This window comes from Ambystoma mexicanum, chromosome 2q (assembly GCF_040938575.1).
Source record: "Ambystoma mexicanum isolate Mex_15411 chromosome 2q, UKY_AmexF1_1, whole genome shotgun sequence".
Lineage (NCBI taxonomy): Eukaryota > Metazoa > Chordata > Amphibia > Caudata > Ambystomatidae > Ambystoma > Ambystoma mexicanum.
Window position 1 is genome coordinate 536,474,618 of NC_090924.1, and position 24,571 is coordinate 536,499,188.

Sequence of the window (24,571 nt, forward strand, 5' to 3'; positions counted from 1 at the left end):
AGGGCAGAGAGTAGAAACGGGCAGATTTAGAAAGAGGCTGTTGCAGTAGTCCAGCCTAGAGAGAACCAGAGCTCTGGAGAGCTTCTGGGGGAAGGAGAGGAAAGGAAGAATACCTCTGGAGGTGCAGTTGGTAGTGTGACTTCTTAGAGACGTTGGAGATGTGAGGAGGTAAGGAGAGTGTGGAAGTCGAAGATGACCCTGAGGTTTTTAGCCTCACAGGTGGGAGCAGGAAGAGGGCCAAGAGAGGCCATCCAGAGAGTGACAGGAAAAGGAGGGTTACAGGTGTGCCGATGAGAATCTATCTTGCTGGCATTAAGGCAGAGATCATTGGCGGCAAACCACTCCTGGATAGCAGACAGTCAGAAATGAGAGATGGAGAAGAGGTGGCAGAGGGGAGCCTGAAAATGAGCAGAGTGTCATCCTTTAGCACTGAAAGTTGGGGCAGAGAGCGGCAATGTGGTGGGCAAGAAGTGCCATGTATTGGTTGAATAGCCAGGGAGAGAGGTTGGACCCCGGGGAGGAGAGGGGAAAAAAAAACACACCACCCAAGTTGGAAAGAGGTCAGCCAGGCCAGGGCCTGATCGATACCCAGGTTATCACGGAGACGGTTGAGCAGGATGGCATGGTTGACCGTGTCAAAGGCAGAAGAGAGATCAAGTAAGATGAAGACACGGGGGGCATTAGAATCAAAGTTGGAGAGCAGGTCTTCACGGATGTTCAGGAGAGCAGTTTTCGTGCTTCTGGCAGCTCTGAAGCCAGACTGATGGTCATGGACGGAACTAACAGATTTGGTGTGAACATTAAGCTGGGAGATGGCCAGCTTTTCCAGGAGTTTACCCAGGAAAGGAGTGATGGAGATCGGGCGATAGTTGGCTGGCCGGGAGGGGTCGGCTGAGGGTTTCTTAAGAAGAGTGTGTACAAGGTAGTGCTTCAGGGGGAAGGGAAGACTCCAGTGCCGAAAGTGTGGTTGCAGAAGTCAGAGCAGGAGCCAGGTTGTCAATGTGGTCCTTGATGGTTTTGGAGGAACAGGGGAGAACCTGTTTTGATGAGACTTTCATAGATCAGACTTGTCTTTAAACTTCGCCATGGGAGAACGGGGGAAAGGAAGAGAATGAGGGAGGAGGGGTGGCCAAAGAGGGGCCAGAGGAAGAGCAGAGAGTAGAGGGAGGAGGGGGAGAGGGAGAGGGGGAGAGAGGGGACGGGATGTCCTGAATTTTAGAGATGAAATGAGAAACCAGGGCTTTGCAGAGGGCCTGGGAGGGGGAAGGAGAGGTACAGACTGCAGCAGGATTGGCCAGCTCCTTGTAGATTTTAAAGAGTTCGGCCGAGTTGTTGGATGCCGCAGAGACACGGGCTTGGATGTGGGCTCTCTTCTTAGTGCGGACAGAGAGCCAGTATTGCCGTTGGAGCAGGCGGCAGGCCAATTTGTCAGAAGATGTACCAGAAGCACGCCATTTCCTCTCGGCTACCCGCACTTGCGTGTAAGGGTGACTAGGTCTGAGTCGTTCCAAAAGTTGCACTTGGCTTTGGGCTTCAAGCAGATCCTCATGACGGGGGCAAGAGGATTTATTATACTTTTTAAATAAAGGGTTGCACATAAAGACAGATCAAATAAGTACTTAACACAGTGGAGTAAATTAAAACAGAAAAACAGGCCTAGGCATATCCTACTCACTACTGAGCTAAATGTTCGCTCACTACCTGGTGGTAGATGCAGTACACACACGGCTAAAAGGTGCAGAGAAAAAAGGGGATTCCTAGACACAAAAACACACATTACTATGTCGTATGATGGTCACAGTAATTTCTCCCAACCACTAGTACATGTAAAATTATCATAATATATGTGAACCATATATTTAATAAAAGTCCTAGAGGGAGAAAAGGACCTAGCAGTTCCCAACAGGACCCATGGCCCCTCTTTTCCCCAAAATCAGACTAGGCTTGGACTTCCAATATCGGACGTAATGCAGTTCAGACACATGTTATACATGGTATCGTTGCACCTTTCAGAAGGCAGAAGTGTAATGCAGGGATTTAAAAGCCAGCTGACAACCAGGAATACAACTAAAACTCTAGATCTTGGGTGCAAAGTACAGGGACCCAAAGGGGTCCCAGGCAACCGAAAAGAACAACAATTGATTTGTCTTGAAGTGGACCCACCAGGCACGAGTGAAAACAGAAAAGTTGGCTTTAGGAAGAGTGAGGAACCCGACAAAAAGATGTTGATGGCTTGAAGGGAAAAGAGGGCCGGCCAACCAGCCAACAGAAGACCATTCCAGGAAGGAAACCGATGGTGGTGGTGACCCGGGATGGGCGAAACTAAAGTTAGTGTTGACCCACCACCCGACTGGATGATGGAGGCTTCCTACCGCAAGGCACATGATCATTAAGCTAATTCGGGAAGACACCAGTAAAACTACCGAGAAATGGTGAAAGAGTTCTAGCCCAGCCAGTGAGGATGACCGACAGTCTAGCCAGTACACCTAGCAGTTTAACTAGGAAACTGGATCTCATGGAAAGGACGTAGGACCTATCCATTAAGGCCAGACCTGGCTCTGCTGCGGATGATCCCTGCAGTGGGTTCTCAAGATGCAGCGGTCCCAGTTCTCCGGCAAGATGTTGGATCCTGTTTAGATTCCACTCTCGGTCTCCCAGGATCTTCTGTGGTGGGCCGACGAAGGGAACCTGATGAAGGGGGTACAGTTTTGGCAACCGTGGCCGGAGGGGTCGGTAGTGATGGATGCTTCACTCACAGGATGGGGTGCTCATGCCAATGACTTTACCGCCAGCAGTCGTTGGTCTCTGTCGGAGTCCAGACTCCACATCAGTCTGTTAGAGCTGAAGGCCATCGGGCTAGCCCTGAAGGCTTTTCTGCCCTCTGTACGGGGGAAGAGTGTCCTGATTATGACGGACAACACAGTGGCCATGCATTACCTCAACAATAGGGGGGGTAGGGTCACTTCTGTTGTGCAGAGGCAATGCAGCTCTAGTTCTGGGCCATTCAGCAGGAAATGTCGATCTCGGCAGTTCATCTGGCCGGACACGAAAATGCAGCAGCGGACGCTCTGAGCAGGCAAAGCTCGGTCTCCCATGAGTGGGAGTTGGCTCAAGAAGTCCTTCAGGAGATCTTCGCCCTTTGGGGAACCCCGCAAGTGGATCTCTTCGCTATCAGTGTCATCCGGAAGTGCGAGAGATTCTGCTCAAGGGAATGTCCTCCAAGAGGAGCCTTAGGAGACGCGTTCGTGGTGGATTGGCCATTTCCACTGCTCTACGCATTTCCTCCAGCCCTTGTCATTCCTCAAGTGTTGCAGAGGTTTGGTTCCCACATGATCCTCATGCTCCGGATTGGGACGGGAGAGCATGGTACCCGGACCTTCTAGAAATGTCCATCTCCCCTCCACGTCGTCTTCCCTACCGAGAGGATCTGAGGGGGGACAAGGGCAGGGGGTGGCATTGGGGAGGGGGGCAAAGGGAGGAGGAGGAGAGGGGAGGATGGGGGAGGGGTCAGGTTCTCCATCCAGAGGTCAAGACTCTGAACCTTCACGTTTGGTATCTGAAAGGTTGAGGTATAAGGATTGGGACCTCACGGATGACATGATGGAGGTGTTGTGTTCGGCCAGGTGGCCTGCAACAAAATCCCTGTACTGTTGGCGTAAGTTCTGCGACTGGTGCAGAGATCACAATGTTGAACCTTTTCAGTGCTCCATTCCTATGGTTTTGTCTTTCTTACTTTCTTTGGCACACAGGGGCCTTCAAGTGGGGTACCCTTAAAGGTTACCTGGCGGCGCTGTCTATCTTTAAGGGCTAGTCTGAAGAATGTTCTTACTTTACGATTCCTTTGGTTTCTCAGTTTCTTAAAGGACTGACTAATGTATTCCCACCTTTCCAGGTGCTGGTTTGGGATTTGAATTTGGTTTTGAAATTTCTCATGGGTGCTCCGTTTGAACCTTTGCACTCTTGTCGTTTGAGATTACTGTCCTTCAAGACTGTGTTCTTGGTTGCGGTTACTTCCGCTCTCGCAGAGTGAGTGAATTGCAGGCACTTTCATCTACGCCACCCTTTACTGTTTTACAAGGCAGGGTTGTACTGTGAGTACGTCCCTCTTTTCTACCTAAGGTAGTTTCTGAATACCATTTGAGTCAAAAGGTGGTTCTTCCATCTTTCTACCCTCCTCATCCTGGTAAGGAAGAGGAGCGACTCCATCGGTTGGATTCTAGGAGATCTCTGATCTTTTACATTTTTAGGATGTCCAGGGTCAGAGTGGACGATCAACTCTTTGTAGGATATGCTGGACACCGATTGGGCCTCACTGTTATTAAACCGACCTTGTCCAGGTGGATTATTCTTACCATTACGGAGTGTTACCGATTGGAGGGTAAGGACCCTCCTGATGGGTTGAGAGCTCATTCCACTTGGAGCGTGGCTACTTCCACCGCCCTCCAGAGGGGGGTTCCTATTAGGAATATTTGTGATGCCACTACATGGGCTTCCATTCACACCTTTGTAAAACAATCCCTGGGTATGGCCTTTGGGAAGGCAGTTCTTTATTACGCAATCTAATTGGGTATTCTAAATTCTTTTCCCTCCTCCATTTTCTGGTACTGCTTTGGGAGTCTGTCAAAGATGTGGAATACGTTGGAGGACACAATCCATTCGAAGAACGAGTTACTTACCAACTGGTAAGGTTCTTTCGACTGGATGTTCCTCCAGCGTATTCCACATCGCCTTCCCAGCCTGCTGCTCTGGACAATTTCCTATGCGATTGCAGCTTCTGTTTTCGCAAGGCTAAGTGCAATCAAGCAGGCATGAGACGGGTGCCACACGTTCTGGGGGAAAAAACCTAAACTGAGGCTATGGCCACCGGTTACCAGTCAAATGGTCGAAAACATTTGGTCGACAGACAATTTGGTCGACACCATTTGGTCGAATGCCAAATGGTCGAATTTTTTTTTTTTTTTTTTTACCCATTTTTGGTTTTTTTTGGGGGGGGTCCCCCCCCCAACCCCCTTTTTTTCTTTTTTTTTTTTTCCCCCACACGAAAACCCACAAAACACATATACATATATATAAAAAAAAAAAAAATTCGACCATTTGGCATTCGACCAATTGTCTGTCGACCAAATCACTGTCGACCATTTGACTGGACACCATGGCCACCGTGCGTCCTATTTATAACCTCCTGTGACGTCGCCCTCGACGGAGGCCTTCTAGGGACATTGACCCGACACCTTCGACGCAGAATGCCCTCTGCCGCAAAAGTTTCCGAAGTGCACAGCTGTGGACATTACATGTCAAAGATGTGGAATAAGTTGGAGGAACATCCAGTCGAAAGAACGTAATAAGTAACCTGTTCTTTTGATCACTGCCTTTAAATCTACTCGGAATTCTTCATCCTCTGGACTGGTTGACCCACCTGTTCGAAGCCCTAATATACAACCATTGCTTTTCCAAGGTCTGAGTTGTCATCTGGTCTGCATTTGACCTGAACTTGCCTGAAAATCGACTGTTAAGACGGTCTGGAAAACTTTAAAATTTCCTATCTTGATAACGCCCTATTCGACCTTGGCCCCACGTTTAAAAAGTTCTATTTACTGTCCAATTTTTTCCAATATTCTATCTACTGTTTAACTTATAACAAATGCAGTCTTCAATTTTCCATACACTGGTAAACTGTGATTGGCAGGATCTGCATCACCTTATGAAATTTGTTGAAAGTACAGATCATTCAGTTCATTTATTGTTGAAAATATAGGTACTACAATACAATATGTATTGGGCCATAAACAATCATTGAATATTGCTTGTCGCTAGTCTCTAATACGAGGCATCAACACACTCATCGCTCTCACTAAATGTCCTATTTTGCCAACAACTAATTTGGCATTTCCATTACCTTTTTAAGGTATGGAACAATAGTCCCCTTTTATAGCGAGTTCTCCCCATGCAGGTAAAGGGGATAGTTTAAAATGAGGTGTGCTGCACCTCTTACAGTAATATTGTTTAAAGGGACACATGTTTTCCCTTTTATTGAATGCATATGCACATGGCAAGAGCATAACAAGGCAGCGGCGATGCGGTGACGTCATCTTGCATGAAACGCATGTTCGGTGACGTCACGTTGACGCATAAAAGGGCAGCCATTTTGGAACGCTGTATCCTACAGGATCGCGTTGGAATCTGTTCTAAAAACCTTTTGGGAGACTGGTGCAAGAATCCAGTGAACAAATGGGTGAGTGGGGCTAATTATCTTATTTTAGACTATCAAGGGCAAGTACTGTTAACCCCTTCTAATCACCACATGATGCCACTGTAGTTCAACTATAAAGAGACTTCTCCAATTTAATACCATGAGTGAGAATCTTTTTAACAATTTTTTTTTTATTAGTCTTCCTTTTTGCACACAGGGAATTCTACCTGACCATGAGAATCCCAATTAGACATCTTCATCTAGCTGGTGTAGAATCTACAAGGGCGAGTTGGCATCCCATCCACAACTGTACTTTTCATTCACATTTATACAACACTCTCAAATTGACCGACAACAAGGTGTTTTGTTTGCAATTTCAGATTAAATGAAGACACGTATTACCACAAGTTGAAAGTGACTAATCGCTGCTGCTAAATGTGCAACGATTGTTTTCAATTCCTGCTGATGAGCCATGAAGAGAATGCTGAAACAAGTGTAGAGGATCATTTATTATTGAGGACTAAGGATCATTTTTTTAGGACTATGCAATAACAGAAAATGTATTAAACAATTCAATAATATCAAATTGGGACCCTTTTGAAAATGCAGCAAGCCACAACCCCAACTGAACCACTGCAGACTTAGCTAGCTGGCGCAGTGAGCTGAACCCAAGACTTTTCAATGATCTGGAAAACTGTTTAAGCAGAAATGAGGCCAGGAAATCCTGCCATTAATTACAAAAATAGTCCATGTGAAAGGCAAAACTCCCTTTATTAGCCATCCAACATAAAGCAGGACCAGCAACAAACAGAAAATTGTTTCTCTCATAGCTCTTCAAAACATTGTATTTTAAACCCAAAACATGTCATAACAATTATATCGGAATACAAAACCTACAGGGTTAGGGGATTGCCTAATGTATAAATTACATATACATTTCAATTAGGTTTAACCTTCGAATTGGGTAACACTTATCTACTGGCTCCTGCTTGGACCATCTGTAAATTGATAACAAAAATAAGACATCCCCTTTCCCGCAAATGATTGGTTTAATAAGTACTGGGGGCCTGGCATTGGGGGTTTTCATTAGTTGGCATCTTGCTGACCAACCATGAGCAATTGACAGGTCGTTAAGACATGAGCCGGACGGGAGTAAAGACAGAGGTCCGCAAACTGGTTTCACTCCATTTAAAAAATACCCTCACTTATCCCTAGGCCATGAGCCAGGGCAACTTCTTTGGAGTTAACCTTATGTGACGCCTTTATGTCTGGAAATGGGCATAAAGAGTAAAGCAGGTGTTTTATCTGTGTCTGCACTAATGAATAGTGTTCTTGAATTAAGGGTCATATGTGAAAGGGCCGTGCTTTGAGTTGTTTCACCCTGCATTTATGACTATTTGAGCTAATATTGGTATTCGTGTTGCGGTTCCTTTCACCACGGAGGACGCTCTTGAGCTTGTTCTTCATTTGGTTTTCTGACTTACAATTATCCTGCCCTTGACTTACAACGGCTGGATGTGGTCTTCCAGAAGTAAATTAGCTCGGGAGTATACTTCTTGCATACTGGGAATCCTCATCTGGTTCCTTCTCTGCAACGTGCAGACCCTCCTTAAGTTCTTCCTAACCTTGGCTTATTTTACTAACTGCTGTCTAAGCCCTACACAGAGCTGTGTTTCTGTGATTTCAGCATTTTATATTCTCTCGAAGCCTTAAGGCCTTTGGTTTACTTCAGTGTGCGCTGCATCTTTTCCATTTTGGAAAAGATGGCTGCTTAGTACTGGTGTGTTTTTGTTATTGAGCTATATACGTATATCATTCATGTTGCATTCAGTGTATACATTGCTTATGTTGGTATTCTTCATGTTTAAATTGATGCTATTGATATTCCTTGTGTACAAGTGCATATTTTACCTAGTGCGTCTTCTTCGTGTTGAGTGCACATGTGCTTCATGTCTAATGGATGCATATGTGCACTTTCATTGACAGCATGTTTATTCTCATCATCGTTAGCTTAGTGTGTTGATATCCTTTTGCACTTGTTCAGCATTTGGCCGATATTGTTGCCTTACAGCGTAACGTTTCTCACCTGGGCTGTATTGGGCCGGGGGAGGGCTGTAGTCGTGCATGACACATTCGTCTGTCTCAACAATTGCACTTATGGACGACCCCGCCCCCCCTTTCTGTTACTTTGCTGGCTTCCTCCCAGCTCTGCTAGGACCTTGTCGACCTACTGCTTCAGTCTCTCACCATGAGGGAAGACCTGCTGGAACCTGAGGTTTGAATGCACTGTCTCTTAAGGGCATGCTGAATGTGCCCTGGGGTACACAGACTAGTCTGGTCTGCTACTCCTGAGGAGGGCCCTCCTGTGCTGCTGTATCCAAATTGGAGCGATCTTCACCCTGCCCAGGGATCTCTCTGCAAGGGCCTGACCGAACTGACGAAAGCCTCAAACCTGCCGCCTGTGAGCCTTCAGCCACAGTCAGCACTGATGTCCTCACTGATGTCCTCACTGAGTTCTTGTCATTTTATGCATTTATTTATTTATTAGCATTTATACAGCACACAGCAGCCCTTGGGCATCGAGGCGCTGTTACAGAGAAATTTGCTGGCTTACAGAGGATACAAAAAAGCTTAGCGGTTACATAGAATGCAGAAACCTTAGTTACACGTCATGTAGTGCTGGATGTCTGAGTCTTCGGGGTGGGGATGAAGATAATTTCCTCGTGCTCCTAACCCACATTGACCTGCATTTGACGTGTAAGCCCTTAATCCGAAACTAGCTACTTTACCAGGCTATCGAGCCTAGCTCGGATGTCTTCCCTTCTGCCATCTTGGGCCTGGGGAGGACTGATGGTCTACTCCTCCATAGCAGGACTACTAACTGGGCCTTCCCAGAGTGATAGTTTGCTTGTAACAGATTGAACTCTGAAAAGGGTGGGGGTGGACTTCCTAAGCATTGCTCTTGTATTAAGGTATGCTCGCTGTTCAGGGAAAAATGCAATTTTTGGGGGTTTTGTGTGCTATTGTATGGGACCACAAATCTTTTTGATTTTTTTCTTTGATTTTTAGAATCTCTGGCTTATGTTTTGTGCGAGACATATGCTGAAATCCTCCTTCCACTGCAACCCTCTAGTATACAGTCCCATGGTTGACCATACGACTCATGGAACAGGGGCGCCCTAAGCCTCTGATATGGGTGATTTATATCACACTCCATTGATGTTTGGGGAACCGGCTGCTGGCAGCTGTAATTTATTTTAAGCTTCAATAGGAGTGCAATTCCATTTACCATAATGGAAGCCCAATGTACCTTTTTGGTACCCATTTGGGTACTGATGTTTTTCCAGTTCCTGTTTTATGCAATTTTGTTTTTGTGGCTTTTCTTTATTTAGCGAAACCATGAGGCAGAAATGTTGTTCAGGTGCCCCAGTATTTGATTGGAGGGCTACTACCAGCCAGCCCATGAGTGCATGGATACATCATGAGGAAAACCTAAGTATGCCTCAGTTCTGCTCGACTTTTCCTAGAGTTCTGTTGAACTCTGCATGTTTACTTACCTGCTGGCAGATTTTGCCTCTGCTGAAATTTTAGGACCGGGCCTGCCCATTCTGCCTGCATCCTGTGTGCTTCCCTGTGCTCTGGTTTTGATTTCTGGCTGCTGGATGCCCTTCCTAGGCTATAGTTGTCCTCCTTCTGGTCTTTCACAACTGATGAGCTTGGACTCTGTGGTGGAACAGCCTCTGTGCCGTTTTACTGCGACTTCCTGTTTTACCTCATTTGATGGGATTTTTGGGGTTGTAAGTTACTGTCATCCAGAATGGTTGTGGGACACCACTTTCCCACCTCTGTTGGGGCTGTCCTGGGTCTCTTCCACCATTGTCATGGGATGTTTTCTTCTGGCTAATCCACCTTTTCTTTGGCTGCCTGAATCTGCTGGCTGGGTTTCTGCTCCTTTTTGGGGCTATGTTCATCATTGTTTTCACTCCTGCCTGATGGGTCCCACTTTTTTGAAGGCCTACTCTTCCTGTGGGTTATCTGGGGTCGTCGTTCGTCTGTGCTTCCATTCCTTGGGTGACGGAGACCTGTAATTCGAATGGATTGTGTCCTCCCATGTATTCCTCATCATCTGATATTCTTATCCTGCCAGCTTCACTGCTTTGGGAAAAAAAAAATCCTCGGCAGAGGGCGCTGTGCACGAGGTCATGGCATCGATTTCCCTCGACGTGCTCCGTGCCGTGTCAACGTCACCATCAGAATAAATAGCTCGTGCCGCGCCCGTTGGCTTCAGTTCTGTTTTTCAGATTGCTTCGCTCACGAGAACGGGGCGCTTTGAAATTTTCTTCAGAACATGTTGTCGTCTTCCACCCCTTCTACTCCCAAGATGGAGTTCAAAAAATGTATCGACTGCGGATCGAAGATGTCGATAACAGATCCTCACTGAGTTTCTTTGGTGCTTAGGTTCAGACCATCGAACCGGCGACTGTGGCTCCTGTCTGTCGATGGTAAACTGGCAGTGGGGCGGGAAGCTTCCAAGGCCTCCTCGAAAGCCTTGTCAAAAAGACCTAGGAAGTCGCACGATTCGAAAGAATCGGATCGTCGTAAACACTCTTACCTCGCAGTAGATCGAGACACTCTTCATCTTCCTCTTCAAAAAAGGTTAAGAGGAGACCTAGATCTCCCTCTTCTTCCTCGGATAAGTCTATCGAATTGGTACAATGCCCGACTAAGTTGATTCCCCAAGAAAATGGGAAGAACTTAGAAGGAAGATGATGGAGGTCTTTGAGAATTCGGCCTCGACCCCCTCAAAGAAGCCTCAAAAGAGCCAGACCCTGGTTGCTCCGTCAGACGACACAGGGAAGTCAGGAACTACTGTGGTAAAACCCAGTAGTATGGGGGAAACTCGAAAGACTTGAGTCGACGTCAAATCGCTGAAGATTCCTGGAGAATCGAGTGTTTCCCCAAAACTGTATAAAAAAACAGAAGTCGTTGAAACCCTTGACGAAGCCAAAAGCGTTTAGACACCTTTTTGTTGAAGCCATCAGTGTCTTCGAAGACTCCTTCCATACCATCGAAGGTTCCTTCGATTCCTTCGACCCAAACACATGAACAGCAAAGGAGATTTACTCCTTTACCTAATTCAGACTTCTTTAAGTCTGTCTTCTATTTTTGAAGAAAGTGGCTCTGAATAAGTGTCTCCTTTTGGAGTACAATATGGTACTAGAGGTCCCTGGAGAATTAATCAATCCAGAATCAAAAATTAGAGACCTGTATGATGCCCTTCACTCTGATAGTGGCATTAATATGTTACCTGAGCTGGAGTTTGCAAAACCTGACCCTGCAGAACATGCAGATTCAGGGTACAGGAGTCTAGTGAATAGAGTGGTTGAATACATGGTAGAGCCTCACCCACTTTTGATCAGGATGATATGACTGACATACTTGATCAGGGCCCCAGAAGTATCCATTTCTCCCCTTCCATAGGGCACTTCAAAGAATGGTAGAAAAAAACTGGGAGGTTCCCGATACAATTGCTGCAGTCAACAATTTTCCAAAGTGTAGAACTTCTTGTTGTGATCCTGATTATTTAAGCAGGCATCCCACTTCAGAAATACTGCAACTTTCTCAAGACGAACAGCATATCCATCTATTCCCCTGGATAGAAAGGATAAGAAAGTGGATGCTTTACCTCTTTACCTCAGGTAGCATGGCTCTCAAGTCAACTAGGGTCACCTGTACCCTGGTCAGGTTCACCCATACCCTGTGGGACTGCGTTCGGCGGCGGCTGAACATTTTCCGGAAGGCGAGGAAAGGGAAGGCTTCCTGAATATTGTCAAAGACGGAAAGGAGGCAATGGGGGAATGTCTCCAGTCTGGAGTGGATACTGCTGATGGTATCAGCAGTTCCATGGCTGCAAGCACAATGCTAGGTAGATTTGCGTGGTTGAGGAAGTCTGGGTTTGCACCAGATGTGCAGGCCAGACTTCTCAGCATGCCTTTGAATGGCTTGAGGCTGTTTGGTAGTGAAGCTGATGAAAGCTTAGAAAAACTACAGACCTCAAAAGCAGCAGCTAAATCTCTTGGCGCCTCCATGCGACAGCCTCAGAAACCTTATTCGGGCTCATCTTCCTGGAGAGGTCGTTCTTTTCGGTACTACTCTTTTGGTAGAGGGAGAGGACAGGCCATTCAAAGAGGCAAGAGAAATGTCACTTGTGGTGGACGAGGAAAATGTGCAAAACCAGCCTCCGGAACGGCATCTTTGCCCTCGGCCGCTCCTGCAGCCGCCTCCAAATCACTGAGGCCTTATCTCTCAAAACCGCGGTGGGAGGCAGAATGTCTCAGCATCTGAAAGAATAGCAGTGCATTACTTCAGATGCTTGTCCACTGGAGACAGTAGCTCAAGGTTCCTGTCTCTTCCTAAAAAGGCCTCGGGACCATCCACCAGTAACCAAATCTGTCAAAATTCCAGATCCGCTCCTGTTGCAGGAAATTTTAACCCTACTAGAGAAAGTTGTAATGGAACAGGTACCTGTAGCGGGGAGGAACAAGGATTGGTGCCCCACCTCCTACTTTCTCATTCCAAAGGAGGACGGAGGATTGAGACCCATCTTGGACTTAAGAAACTTGAATAAGTTCCTCAGGAAGGGCAAGTTCAAGATGTAACCCTTTCTCAGATCCTTCAGGCTCTCCAATTCCAAGACTGGTTGGTATCATTTGACCTTCAGGATGCTTACTTTCATGTGCCAATCCATGCCAAGCACAAAGTACCTGAGGTTCGCGGTTGGCGGGTCTCACTTTGAGTTTCGAGTTCTGCCATTCGGGCTGACCTCTGCCCCAAGGGTTTTCACCAAACTGATGGTGGTTATGGCAGCGAGTCTCAGGAGAGGGGGGGGATTCACGACTACCCCTACCTGGACGATTGTTTGATTAGAACACGTTCTCCTGAAGAAGCTCAGGAACATCTGTTGATCACCTGTCACTTCCTTCACAAACTGGGCTTCTCCCTCAATTTCAAAAGTCTCACATGATACCATCCCAAAAGCTCCAGTTTATCGAAGCAGTATTGGATACTTCCTCGGGCAAAGCCTTGCCTGCCAAGGTGAGCGCACTCCACATTCTGCAGATAGTAACAAAGTTTCAGAATGCCCAGCATCTGCCGACCGATTTTCTGAGGTTGCTCGGCCTCATGGCATCCTGCATTTTTCTGGTGCTAGAGGCCAGATTGAGAATGAGATCCCTTCTATGGGCCCTCAGTGGTCCTGGTTCTCGGGGAGTATGTCAGATCGTCTGCAAGTTCCGAGCGAAGTTGCTCAGGATCTACTATGGTGGGCTTGCAACAACATCCTCCAGGGAGAATCTTTTTGGCAACCATGGCCGGAGATAACAGTAGTGACTAACGCCTCACTCACGGGGTGGGGAGCCCACACCAACGATCTGACAATCCGCGGTCGTTGGTCTCCATCAGAGTCTAAACTACATATCAACCTATTGGAGCTGAGGGCAATCAGACTAGCGCTGAAGGCCTTCCTTCCCTCTGTACAGGGAAAGAATGTCCTGATAATGACGGACAACACAGTGGCCATGTACTACCTCAACAAGAGAGGAGGCGTAGAGTCACTACCACTATGCAGAGAGGCAATGCAGCTCTGGTTCTGGGCAATACGAGAAGGAATCTTTCGATCGGCAGTTCACCTAGCCGGAGAGCAGAACGCGGCGGCAGACGGTCTGAGCCGGCAGAGCAGAAATCTTTGCCCTTTGGGGAACCCCTCAAGTGGATCTGTTCGCGACCACAGTAAACTGGAAGTGCAAATAGTACTGCTCAAGGGAATTTCCACCGAGAGGAGCTCTAGGAGACGCGTTCGTTGTGGACTGGAAGTTTCCACTTCTGTACACCTTACTTCCAGTCCCTGTGATTCCTCAAGTAATCAGGAGGTTGAGAAAGTTCAGGAAAACCATGATCCCAATTGCCCTGGACTGGGCCCGGAGGACGTGGTACCTGGACCTGCTGGACATGTCCATCTGCCCTCCAATACGTCTTCCGCAAAGAGAGGATCTTCTCTTGCAAGAGGAAGGTCGGGTTCTCCATCCAGAGGTCAAGACACTCAACCTTCATGCATGGTTTCTGAGAGGTTGAGATACAAGGATTGGGATCTTCTGGATGATGTAATGGAGATTTTACTTTCGTCCAGAAGACCAGCAACAAAATCTTTGTACTGGTGTTGTTGGAACAAATTCAGTAACTGGTGCAAAGATAAGGATGTGGACCCTTTTCAATGTGGCACCCCAATGGTGCTCTTTCCTATTGCATCTAGCAAATCTGGGGCTCCAGATCTGAACAATTAAAGGATATCTAGCTGCGCTGTCTATTTTCAAGTGCTCCTCGGAAGAGGTTTCTTAAAAATTAATTGATTTAATTTCTGAAGGAGCTTACTAATGTATACTCTCCAGTCCCTTCTCATGCCCCAATTTGGGATTTAAATCTAGTACTTAAGTTTCTAACTTGTGTACCTTTTGAGCCTCTGTCCCTTGAGGCTTCTAACATTGAAGACTGACATTGTTGTGTCCTTAACACCAGCCCGCAGGGTTAGTGAACTACAAGCTCTCTCATGTAAACCTCCATATACTACTTTTTACAAGGACAACGTGGTTAAGGTTAAACCATCTTTCTTACTAAAAGTAGTTTCTGACTTCCGCTTGTCACAAAAAAATCAGATTCCCAACATTCTATCCTCCTCATTCGGGCAAAGAGGAGAGACTGCATAGGTTGGACCCCAAAAGGGCTCTGTGTTTACATTTCAAGAATGTCAAAATTACATCAAGATGACCAACTTTTTGTGGGTTATACAGGTCATAAATTGAGATTAGCGGTGACAAAACAAACTATATCCCGCTGTATCATTCTAGCTATAATTGAGTGCTACAGATTGGTGGGAAAAGACCCACCAGATGGGCTGCAAGCCCATTCCACCAAGGGGCTGGCTACTTCTGCGGCTCTGAAGAGGGGAGTCCCTGCAGCAGATATTTGTTCAGCTGCAACGTGGGCATCAATGCATACCTTCATCAAGCATTATTGATTGATATTTTATTTCTATCGCGCTCGTACACAAGTGTTTCAGAGCGCAACATTATTGCTTAGATGCCTCTTCCTCCAATGAGTGTTTATTTGCCAAGGCGGTACTTCATTCCGTCCATGAGAACAATAACTAGTACTCCCACCTCCAAAATGACCACTGCTATGGAGTCTATCATAAGATGAGTTGAGGAATGCGAGGGAGGACACAATCCTTTTGAAGAACATGTTACTTTTCAACTGTAACGTTCTTTCGACTGGATGTTCCTCTCACGTATTCCTCATCGCCCCTCCCATCCTACCCCGCAGTACAGTTTACGTTACTTACACTTTCCTCTCACGAATAGTCCATCAGTCATGAGGCCCGCCTGGGTGTTCCTCGAAAAAACAGAACTGAAGCCAACGGGCACGGCACAAGCTATTTATACTGATGGTGACATTGACATGGTACGGAGCCTGTCGAGGGACATCAACGTCACAGCCTCGTGCACCGCGCCCTCTGCCGAGAAAATATTTTCCGGAGCAGCGAAGCTGGCAGGATACGAATATCATAAGATGAGGAATACCTGGGAGGAACATCCAGTCGCAAGAACGTTACAGTTGGTAAGTAACTTGTACTTTATCATGCAAGAGAAGATATTTTACGCACTGGGTTGTTCGCCATTCCATAGCCATGTTTTCTGGAACTGCCATTGCTTATGCCTGGGGTGTGGGTTGTTGGGTTACTCTATATACTTAACCATCAGAGGTCCAAATCGTCTTTGGTTTCTGCAGGCCCCTTTATACCACGCTTTTCCTTTTGGCTTGCATTGCCCGATTACTGCTGAGGTTCCTTTCTTCCTGGGACAGTTGGTTCTCAAACCTGGCATTGAGTCGCCTCTGGTTCCTCTTGGGGTAGGATGCTGCCTACAGCGCACTTGTGGGGTAGGACTGGGCCTTGCCTGGTTTTTCACCATGACTGCAGGTCTGCCTACAGACTTTTCCTGTTGAGATCTATGGGATAGCTTCTCCAACTCTGAAAGCTCCTTCCTAGTGTCTATTTTAAGATATTTAACTGAACATTGACATTTGTCTTGGGTTTCCCTGGGTCCCTGAAGCTTAACACAAGACTTTGATTTTTCAGCTACTTCCTCGGGTTTACTGTACATTTGTAATTCCTTGTATTACACTCCTGCTTCTTCAGCTACAACGTATTACTTGAAGTGTAATATGACATGATGGGTCTGGGTACGGTGAGACTAAATGTATCCTCGATTTTGGTAGCCGTGAAGGCGGCTTTGGATATTGTGTAACCTTGCTGCCTCGCTCTAGGAGCTATATAACTATATAGTCTGCGTATTTAATTTTCACATAAAACATGGCAGCCTGCAATACCCTTATGAAAGCATTGTACATGCCCTTATTACAACCTAGTGGTGACATCCATACGCGCCCATAAAAAGAAAATGCTAACACTATTGCTTTGTAATTAGTTATCAATGTTGAGTTGTGACGTCACAATACCTTTTGTTCGATTTAGCACAGAGCAGAATCCCAGCTTTCACTACAGCACTTTACTAAAGTCATGAGAAGCTTTTGAAATTCCTTTCTTGAGTAATAGCATTCGACGGGATGTTCCTCCGACGTATTCCTCATCTTAAATATATCCTTCCAGCTCTGCTGGCCTCGGAAAATTTTTTCTCCAGAGGGCGCTGCGCGTCGACGTCCCTCGAGTCGATGTCCTTCGACAGCCGCCGTATCGACGCTCGACGTCATCCTGCCTATAAAGGCCGCGCTCAGTTCCGTTTTTCCACGCTACTCGGTGCCTCGGAATACCGTTGCTCAGTTTCTTAGTCAGATAATCCTATTTACCTCGAGTTATTCGATCCGTACTCGATGGCTTCCTCGTCGGAACTGACAACTCCTCGATCCGGCTTCAAGAAATGTCGAGATTGTGGGAAAAAGATGTCGTTGACCGATCCTCACAGAAATTGTCTGTGGTGCTTGGGAGCCGAACACCATTGTTCGGAGTGCGAGGACTGTATGTCCATGACAGCTAAGGCCCTGAAGGAGCGTAGGGGGAAGCTGGAGAAAGGTAAGACTTTTAAAGCTTCTTCGTCGACGAAGTCGAGACATTCGTCTCCTCGTCACCATTCGCGCTCCAGGTCTCGGAGTGGGTCTCATCACTCCTCGAGATCGAAGCACTCGAAGAGGAGACGTCGAAGATCCCCTTCTCCGTCTTCCTCTTCCTCTGTTTCGCCAAAAAGAATCCCTTGCCCCACGAAACATAGTTCCCGGGCTGAATGGGAGGAATTCAGAAAAAATATGATGACTGCCGAGAGCGATGCTCTGGTCGAAAGACCCTAAGGTCAAAAACGCCGCGAGTCGCAGTACCCGGCGAAAGAAACCTCTCGAGCGCGTCTCGAACCCTCGAGTAGGACTATGACCTCCAAACCTTCCTCGAAGGTTCCGTCGACGCCGTCGACGAAGGTGACGTCGACGTCGAGGTCGATGTCTTCGACGCCGTTGTCGAAGGGACCTTCGACACATGGGTCTGTCGACTCGACGCCGGCCTCGACACCGGCATCGACGCCGAGAAAAGTCACGGTGACCACACATCCAGTGACGATCCCCAGGCCCTCGACGTCGATGGCGTCGATATTGTCGAGTAGAATTCCAATTCTGTCGAGGTCCTCGAGGCCTCCACCTCTGTTTTCGACGCCGCGCTCAAAGCTTTCGGCGTCGACGACATCGACGTTTTCGAGGCCAATAATGACAAGTTCGGCACCCTCTGCCTTGGAAATGGGATTTACTCCCTTTATGAGTTCAGAACAATTAAGAACTATATCCTCAATTTTAGAAGAGGGTGATTTGTCTGAACAAGACACATTTGAGTTACAGGGACCTGTAACCCCAGTTAGAGAGGAATTTTCCTCTGAAGAGCGCAGATTAAAGGATCTTCATGATTCTTTACATGAGGCAAGTGGGTTTGACACTTCCCCTGAGGTGGATTTTGCTAAGCCAGACCCGGGGGAGCATGCTGAAACCCCCTACAGAGCCTTAATGGCCAGGATTACAGAGTTCATGGGGTGGTCTACACCTTCACAATCTTTCCAGCAAGATGACCTCACGGATATTCTTGACAAAGGCCCACAAGAGGATCCTGTGGTGCCCTTTCATAAAGCTCTTCAGAGAAAGATCATGACAAACTGGGAAACCCCAGATGTAATACCAGCAGTAAATAAAAAACTGGCTGCAAAGTACAGGGTATCTTCCACAGACCCAGAGTTCTTGTCTAAACATCCATCCCCAGAAAGTCTGGTGGTACAAGCAGCATCCTCTACCGATGTCAAGACGGCTTATCCTACAGTCCCACAGGACAGGGACGATAAAAAATATGATGCTATGGCAAAGAAAGTCTTTTCAGCATGTAGCATGGCGTTAAAGTCTGTTAATGCTACTTGCACCCTTGCTAGGTTCAGCCATACACTTTGGGAGTGTGCTTCTACAGCGGATGACTGCATCCCGGAGGGAGAAGAAAGGGATGCGTTCCTGAATATTATACAGGACGGTAAAGACGCTATGTGCGAATCCCTCCAGACGGGCATTGATTCGGCTGACAGTATCAGCAGATCAATGGCGGCAAGTACATCAACCAGGAGGTTCGCTTGGTTGAGAAAGTCGGGTTTTGCCCCAGATGTGCAAGCCAGGCTCTTGAACATGCCATTTGATGGCTCTTCTTTGTTCGGGAAAAAGGTGGATGACAGTTTAGAGAAACTGCAAACTTCAAAAGCAGCAGCAAAATCCCTAGGAGTTGCAATCCGTCAGACTCCTTTTCGTCCCACAGGAACCTCTGCGAGGGGCAAGTCCTTTCGCTTCTACTCCGCATTCGGAAGAGGTAGAGGACGACCGGCTCAAAGGGGTCAAAGAAGAACTACCCGAGGTGGACGGGGTAGATATTCTAAAGCCGCAGCAACAGCAGGTGCCTCTTTACCATCGGCATCTGCATCAGCCGCCCCAAAACCACTCTGAGGACTCCCCTCACAGGACACCTGTAGGAGGCAGGTTGACTCAACATCTGACGGTATGGCAGGCTATCACGTCAGATGCTTGGGCATTGGAAACAGTCGCCCAAGGTTACTGCCTGCCTTTCCTACGTATACCTCAGAGTCATCCACCGGGGGATCAGCTCTCAGAAAGCTCCAGATCCGCTCCTCTTGCAGGAAATTTTGGACCTGCTAGAGAAAGGTGCCATAGAACCGGTACCTGTAGCGGAGAGGAACAAGGGCTGGTACTCCCCTTACTTTCTCATTCCGAAGAAAGACTGAGGACTGAGACCCATCTTGGACTTGCGAGAATTGAACAAATTCCTCAGGAAAGACAAATTCAAGATGGTCACTCTTTCTCAGATCCTCCAGGCCCTTCAGTTTCAGGACTGGTTGGTATCTCTGGACCTTCAGGACGCTTATTTCCATGTGCCTATCCATCTCAAACACAGGAAATACCTGAGGTTCGCAATTGGCAACTCTCACTATCAATTTCGAGTACTGCCATTTGGGCTGACCTCCGCCCCGAGGGTCTTCACCAAGTTAATGTCGGTAGTGGCTGCAAGTCTAAGGAGGGAAGGGATTCACGCCTACCCCTACCTGGACGATTGGCTGATCAGAGCTTTTTTTCCCTGGGAAAAGCCTCGCCACCAGAGGTGAGGGCTCAAGATATTCTACAGATGGTTACCAAGTTCCAACATGCCCAACGTCTCCCAGCCTTCGACTTTTTGAGGTTGCTATGCCTCATGGCATCCTGCATTTTCCTTGTGCCAGAGGCTCGCCTGAGAATGAGATCCCTCCAGTGGGCACTGAGGACTCAGTGGTCACAATTCTCAGGGAGAATGACAGATCTTCTTCAGGTTCCCGGCAGGGTGGCTCGAGACCTTCAGTGGTGGGCCTGTCAGGAGAACATTCTGAAAGGAGAACAGTTTTGGCAACCCTGGCCGGAGATAACAGTAGTCACGGTTGCCTCACTCACTGGGTGGGGAGCCCACGCCAACGACTTGACCATCAGCGGTCGTTGGTCTCCATCGGAGTCCAGACTACACATCAACCTGTTAGAGCTGAGAGCCATCAGACTTGCGCTGAAGGCTTTCCTGCCAGCTGGACAAGGGAAGAACGTTCTGATAATGACGGACAACACGGTTGCCATGCATTACCTCAACAAAAGAGGAGGCGTAGGATCACTACCCCTGTGCAGAGAGGCGATGCAGCTCTGGTTTTGGGCAATCCAAGAAGGAATCTCTCTATCGGCAGTTCACCTAGCCGGAGAGAAGAACTTGACAGCGGACGCTCTGAGCAGGCAGAACAGTCTCCCACGAGTGGGAGCTAGCTCAGGAAGTCCTTCAAGAGATCTTCGCCCTTTGGGGAACCCCTCAGGTAGATCTGTTCGACACCAGCCTAAACAGGAAATGCGACCTGTTCTGCTCAAGGGAATTTCCTCCGAGAGGAGCTCTGGGAGACGCGTTCATAGTGGACTGGGAGTTTCCGCTTCTGTACGCGTTCCCACCGGTCCCTGTCATTCCTCAAATGATCAGGAGGTTGAGAAGATTCCGGCGAACCATGATCCTAATTGCCCCGGATTGGGCCAGGAGAACGTGGTACCCGTACCTTCTAGACTTGTCCATCTGCCCTCCAATTCGACTTCCGCTCAGAGAGAACCTACTCTCACAGAAGGGAGGTCAGGTTCTCCATCCAGACATCAAAACCCTCAACCTTCACGCTTGGCTTCTGAACGGCTGAGGTACAAGGATTGGGACCTCCCTGATGATGTTATGGAGGTGTTGCTTTCGGCAAGGAGGCCAGCAACAAAGTCTTTATACCGCTGCCGTTGGAACAGATTTTGCAGCTGGTGTAGAGAACAGAATATCATGTGGTACACCAATGGTTTTGTCCTTCCTACTATATTTGGCAAATTCAGGCCTTCAAGTTGGCACCATTAAGGGCTATCTCGCAGCGCTATCTATCTTTAAGCGTACTGCGGAGGAACCATCCTATTTCAAATTACCCTTGGTAATACAGTTTCTAAAGGGGTTAACCAATGTTTATCCCCCAAGACCATTCCAAGTTCCCCTATGGGATTTAAACTTAGTACTAACTTTCCTGATGGGTACACCTTTCGAACCTCTCCATTCTTGTTCGTTAAGATTCCTTACCCTTAAGACTGTTTTATTAATAGCACTTACATCTGCTAGAAGGGTGAGCGAATTACAAGCTCTTTCTTGTAAACCCCCTCATACAATCTTTCACAAAGACAAAGTTGTCCTGCAAGTGAAGCCTAATTTCCTCCCAAAGGTAGTTTCTGAATTCCATATCTCTCAGAAGATTACCCTACCATCTTTCTATCCTCCTCCTCACCCGGGGAAAGAGGAAGAGAGGTTACACAGACTAGACCCTAGGAGGGTTTTAAGTTTTTACATTAGTAGACTAGCCAGGATAAGACAGGCAGACCAGCTGTTTGTAGGTTACGCAGGTCACAAGCTGGGGTTACCAATAACTAAGCAGACCATTTCCAGATGGATCATTCTAGCCATTCTGGAATGTTATAAACTGGCAGGGAAAGAGCCCCCTCAAAACCTTAGGGCTCATTCGACCAGAGGTATTGCAGCTTCATCGGCCCTCAAAAGAGGCGTGCCGATTAAAGACAAATGTGCGGCCGCTACATGGTCGTCTGTCCATACCTTTACACGTTTTTACAATCTGGATTCCTTCTCTAGTCAAGAGACTAGGTTTGGAAGGGCTGTACTGCATTCTATTCATCAATAGAAGACAGCGTGAAGTCAGTACTCCCTCCTCCGAATATAGAATACTGCTATGGGAGCCTATCTAAGATGAGGAATACGTCGGAGGACACAATCCCTTCGAAGAACAAGTTACTTCTTACCTTGTAACGTTCTTTCGATAGGATGTTCCTCCGACGTATTCCTCATCGACCCTCCCATCCATCCCCGCAGTTCTACTTCCCTTGTTTTTGCAGCTTACGCTCCTTCAGGGTGATTAGTCTAGTCCAGACAGTAATACTGTGGGCTACAAAACGGAACTGAGCAACGGACGCTGCGCGCGGCCTTTATAGGCAGGATGACGTCGAGCGTCGATACGGCGGCTGTCGAAGGACATCGACTCGAGGGACGTCGACGCGCAGCGCCCTCTGGAGAAAAAATTTTCCGAGGCCAGCAGAGCTGGAAGGATATATTTAAGATGAGGAATACGTCGGAGGAACATCCCGTCGAAAGAACGTTACAAGGTAAGAAGTAACTTGTTCTTCTGTGACCCTTTACATCCATTGATTTGATAAAGAACTGTTTATGGGAGGATGTTTATTTCGTGTACTGCTGGAGTTACACACATGAGAGCAAGAATGTTTTTTAACGCATGCAAGATTTATAGATGTGTTTTTTTTTATTGAGCAGCTTATGCAATTTTTCTGCTGCACATTAGAAGCTGCATGTTTTGTGTTTTACCCTACAAAATACTACATTGATTATATGCATCAATGCCTGCAGAATCTTTTAAATTAGATTAATCACAATGACTGGTATAACTGGGATGACCTGTATGTCCATGTATTATAAGGAATGAAATGCCCCCTACCATATGTAAAAAGGATATTGCAAGTCACCTTGGAGTTTCATGACCTTCCAAAAGAACTCTGCCTTCACCTTCATTCCTCGATCACAGGAGACTCCTGTGATTTGCATTAGCCTTCTAACATCTGCTAGGGGATACATCTCCAAAATATGACCTTGTTCTAGTGTAGAAGTAATCCTGTGGCTGTTTGGTGTGGCATTTTGGCCATAGGGTCCCTTTCTCTTCCCATCCCTTAAACCCTATGTGGTATGTGTCCGTCACCAAATAGTGGACTGAGATTTTCGTCAAAGGTGTTGGGTCTTAACTGACTTAATGTGTTTCTACCTACCCTATACTTTACTGTTTTATGTTTTAACCTAAGTAGTTATTTTGAGCTACTAGATATTCTGTGTGGCCTTATAATAACTGTACATGTATCAGTATAGCACTGTAGTGTGCACAGGGTTGACTGTTGGGAATAACTTTACTTCCCTCCTGCCTCCCTCCCCTGAGTTAAGCCTGACTGCTTGCCTGCATTTACCATTGTGGCGTCTGGGCCTTCCTTTTGGTGAGAAACACTGTTCTACCTTTTGTTAGATGGAAACACAGCCCTCATCAGAGTTGTGCAAAAATGTGCACAACACTCGCCCTTTTTTGACTTGGGGAAACTATTCTTAACCTGCTCCCCTCCCCACTTTGTAGTGTACATTTCTATGACTGTGCTGCATTCTAAAGTGGTAGGTAATCTCTTTTGGTATTAACGATCAGTTGTTTTATCTTTTATAGCAATGGTACTTGCTAGTTGTGTGTTGAACTTAATGCACGTTTGTTTAATACATTGTATAGTTGTGTATCTTCATGTTTGGCCCTCTGTTCCTTAAGAGAACTTGCTCCTATTAACTGTACTTTATTAGCCTCCACAGTATAAGCCTGACCGTTCACCCAATCCATCATTGAGAGATTGGTCAAAGTCTTAAGTGTAAACTGGTTGCACCTTTACGTTGGCTTCTCAAAACCCCTCAGCATAGCAGGTTTTGAAGAACCCTCTTAATGTCCAAGGCTTTTTCTGACTAAAACAATTTGTTGAGATTTCCCTTTTTCATATTTTTGTTTTTAAACATTATATGCTATTTGAACTTCATGATCTTTTTTTTCTTCAACAGTGATACTGTAATGGAATACTTGATTAATGTCACCACTGCTCCAGAATTCAGGCGTTGGGAAGTATCTGACCTTCAGTCCAAACTACGACTCGATAAATCATTTGCGTATCAGAATCCACAAGTTGGTAGGTTTATTCCTTAACATGTGGCATAGTTTTAATTTCCTAAAATTGGTTAGCCCTGCCTTCATACTGTTTGTTAGTATTATGGAGAATTCATTGATGGGCACTACATTTCACAATTCCTGGTCTACCTGGGTAGGTCAGTGAACTGATAAGAGTGTTCATCTGTTGAAATGCAGGGGCGGTGCAAGCATTCTGATTACCCCAGATAAAGGTTAATGTGTTACCATTTGAGTGGCCTTAGGGGGGTGTGTATATATGTGACCGTAACAAGTGCTCTTGGTTTGTCACATGGTGTACATATGGATTATCATTGTTTAGGAATAATGGGGGTTCTGATGTGCGCGCCATCCTTTCCATTTCATCCTCCAAGACCTGTGGTCCTGCCGTTGAATCTTTAAAAAAAGTTTTATAGTGTCTGCACACTGAGCCTAAGGA

The 24,571-nt window shown here is 46.8% G+C and overlaps 1 protein-coding gene across 1 annotated transcript in view; it reads left to right on the top strand.

Annotated features, from left to right (window-relative positions):
- UQCRC2 (ubiquinol-cytochrome c reductase core protein 2) overlaps window positions 1-24,571 on the top strand; it is a 666,108-nt gene that overhangs the window by 178,065 nt on the left and 463,472 nt on the right. The window contains exon 6 of the mRNA XM_069647677.1: window positions 24,012-24,136. Within this exon, the coding sequence (XP_069503778.1) occupies window positions 24,012-24,136 (125 nt within the window). The remainder of the gene's footprint in view (window positions 1-24,011; window positions 24,137-24,571) is intronic.